This window comes from Cyprinodon variegatus, unplaced genomic scaffold, assembly GCF_000732505.1.
Source record: "Cyprinodon variegatus isolate N-32 unplaced genomic scaffold, C_variegatus-1.0 Scaffold82, whole genome shotgun sequence".
Classification (NCBI taxonomy): domain Eukaryota; kingdom Metazoa; phylum Chordata; class Actinopteri; order Cyprinodontiformes; family Cyprinodontidae; genus Cyprinodon; species Cyprinodon variegatus.
Window position 1 is genome coordinate 982,472 of NW_015150535.1, and position 3,173 is coordinate 985,644.

The 3,173-nt window shown below is 38.5% G+C and overlaps 1 protein-coding gene across 1 annotated transcript in view; it reads left to right on the forward strand.

Moving 5' to 3' along the window:
* Positions 1 to 3,173, forward strand: part of LOC107083739 (probable voltage-dependent N-type calcium channel subunit alpha-1B) — a 270,890-nt gene that overhangs the window by 147,676 nt on the left and 120,041 nt on the right. Inside the window, exons 13-14 of the mRNA XM_015373178.1 lie at positions 1,314 to 1,535; positions 1,622 to 1,734. Coding sequence (XP_015228664.1) covers positions 1,314 to 1,535; positions 1,622 to 1,734 — 335 coding nt within the window. The remainder of the gene's footprint in view (positions 1 to 1,313; positions 1,536 to 1,621; positions 1,735 to 3,173) is intronic.

Genomic DNA, 3,173 nt, shown 5'->3' on the forward strand with positions numbered 1-3,173 from the left:
ATGGCTCATAGCTCTGCTTCAACAGCAGGATTTTTCCATGAATTACCTCACAAAGGCCGACTGAATTGGAAACCTGTTTGATTTTCTCCCAACCTTTCGATTTCTTATCAGGAGGTGGTAGTGAGAGGTTTATTGCCCCTTGTTACCCCCTGTGTACCACATGACGCAGGACGCACGATGAGGCTGAAACTCAGACCGACCCAAAAAATTCTCCTATGACTGGAGAATCAGCCTAAAAAGGGCAAAAATGCAGCCCAAGTCTCGAAGTTTTAGCCATTTTAGCAACCATACAGACTTCTGCTATAACAAGAGAGTTCATTTATTTATTATGTATATTTTTTCATGTAGCTTTTTATTAAACTGTAATGCATAAACTGGATGGCACTTTTTAAATCTCCTTTTACTTGTTAAATTGACAATAAAAGGATATTATATTCTATTCTATTTGCAAAAATTCTCACATAATAGAAGTTCTTGTAGTCCAACGTTTATTGCACTGTTGAGAACTTTTTCATTGACTGGAACTTGGTTTGTTGTCTATTTTAATTCTCTTTATGCACTATTAAAGTTAACAGCTAAATAACAGTCCTTATTAGCATCACTTTCTTTTTTAAGGTTTTTCCACAGAAGACTTTCTAATTCTTGGCAATAACTGGGGCTTCTAATTTTTTGTAAAATGGAATTAACCTTCAATTAACCTGAACACCTGCACAATATTATTTAATATCACATCACAGCCCTGACTCTGCATTAATCTATGGGAATAAAGTTACTTTTTCAGGCTACAGATGTGTTTCTCCTACAAGGAGAAATAGGATAAAGTTTTTTAATCATACTGCTGAATTAAAATGCAAGAAAATCGCCTAAAGCATGTTATGGTATATTTTCTCTCTACACTATTGTTGCTAAATGTTTTTCCTTGGAAACATTAATTTACTAACTTAATCGTTTGTTACTTTCAGTTTAAACACCTAGAAACCGTCTCTACTGACTGTTTTCCATAAAAAGCTGTGCACAGGGAATATATATCTGACTCTCTCATCACATAAGCTTCTGCAAACAAATAACGATAATTGTTTATAATGTGACAACTCCTGAAGGAAGCTCTTGTTTCATGATTTATTTCCCTGTTACAAACTGATTACTATTCTAAACAGAATGAAAGATTGCAAAAAAAGAATTAAGCCATTAAATGCCAGAGGTGGAGACCTCTGTATGTGTGAGGATTTAAATTACAAAATGACTTAAAAAGCAATCTGTTGTTGAAAGAAAATGTCATCATCATTCATCTTTTCCCCCTGCGATTATTTCAGTTCCACCCGGTTCTCCTTTTGGGCGAGCCAGCGTGAAAAGCGGTGGAAAGATGGACAGCTCAACTTACTTCCGGCGTAAAGAGAAAAGGTTCCGCTTCTTCATTCGGCGTATGGTGAAAGCCCAAAGTTTCTACTGGATTGTCCTGTGCTTGGTGGGTCTCAACACTCTCTGTGTGGCCATCGTACATTACGACCAACCTGAGTGGCTGACCAGAGCTCTCTGTGAGTGATCTCCTGATATAAATAAATTAATCCGGATATTCACTGAACACTTTGATTAAAACTTTTCATTAATATCTCACAATTAGACACAGCAGAATTGGTTTTTCTGGGCTTATTTCTAACGGAGATGACTTTGAAGATGTACGGCCTTGGAGCGAGAAATTACTTCCACTCATCCTTTAACTGTTTTGATTTTGGGGTAAGTTGTTCCTGGCTGTAATCAGAAATTCCTGTTTTTTTAAGATTAAACCTGATTTGTTCAATTATTTTAAATGGCTTCTGTTAATTAGGAATGGCAGTAGGACAAGTTCACTTTTATTCATATTAGATGGAAAAATATAAAATTGCATTCAAAATTGTGCACATTTTTGTGCAGCTTCACATGCACACACCGTTTAAACAGTCAAAGACAGAGAGGGATTGGTCGAATTCCAGCATAATTTGGGAGACCAAAACCTAAGAGGGCATGCGGATCAGTGGATATTTAAAAATAACTATTTTTAAGTTTATCTCATTCATGTTTGAAATGAATAAATTCCTGTTCATAGTTCACCACATACAGTAGCAGCCATTAAAAATTTCCGCACTCTCTTTAATGGGTCCTTGGCAGGTTCCCTATAATTCCTTTTTAAACATCAATCTTTGTACTAAAATATTCTGTCATGATTTATGAACATTAAGATCTAAAGAGAAGCTTCATATCCTGGTCAGACCATATAGTTCAGTGAAAGGGTAGAGTTAGAGGGGGAAAAAATGCATGCCCAGGAGAAGGCCAGTGGCTGGAAGTTGGTGGAGATTTAGGCTGGGAGTCGCAGGGGAGTAGGCTGCTATTCAGCTGGCGTTTGACTGGGAAGGGCCATATTGAGTTTGCAGAATAGTACTTCCTCATACATGTATAACATAGCAGCAGGTTCAAAGTTTCCAAAAAAGTCATCACTACTTATGAAAGATTATTTGAACAAGCTAATGCCCAACACTAGTTATAAGACAGAACATGACAGTCGGTCAAAGTGGTGACTCAGGGTCAGCAGAGGAGATGCGATGGAGATGCAAAAGACATTGTTTTCCACAGTGTTTTCCACTTTGTGGATTTGGGTACCAAACTCAACCTAAACCAGAGGAAGTGGAGGAAAGGGTTGTCTAAGTAGATTAGAAATAAGATTATAGAAAAGGTAAAGGCTATTATACTATCTCCAAGCAACTTAATGTTCCTGTGAATTCAGTTTTACATATTATTCAGAAATTTAAGATCAACGGGACTGTAGCCAACCACAGTCCCTCAGCCATATCTGTCATGTTGGGTTCAAGGCGTCTAACCCACATGCAGAAACACTCGTGAGACAGGGAAAAAGTTCAAAGGTTTATTTACAAAATATACAATGAGTAAGAACTGGTCCTTGGTTCGGCAGACAGGTCACGAGGGGAACACCACTGAGGAGGACAGAGAGGTTAGTGTTGATCCAGGTTAACTGCAGGTTTTCTGATGTTGGAATAAATACCTGCTCAAGGGTGGAACGAAGCTGCAGGAGGGGAACCTTGAGGGTCCAGAGGCTAGTCGGCAGGCAGAGGGCTGAGGGCAGAGGCTTAACTGAGTGCAGGCAGGCAGATTCCAGACAGAGATCACTCTCCAGGATTTCA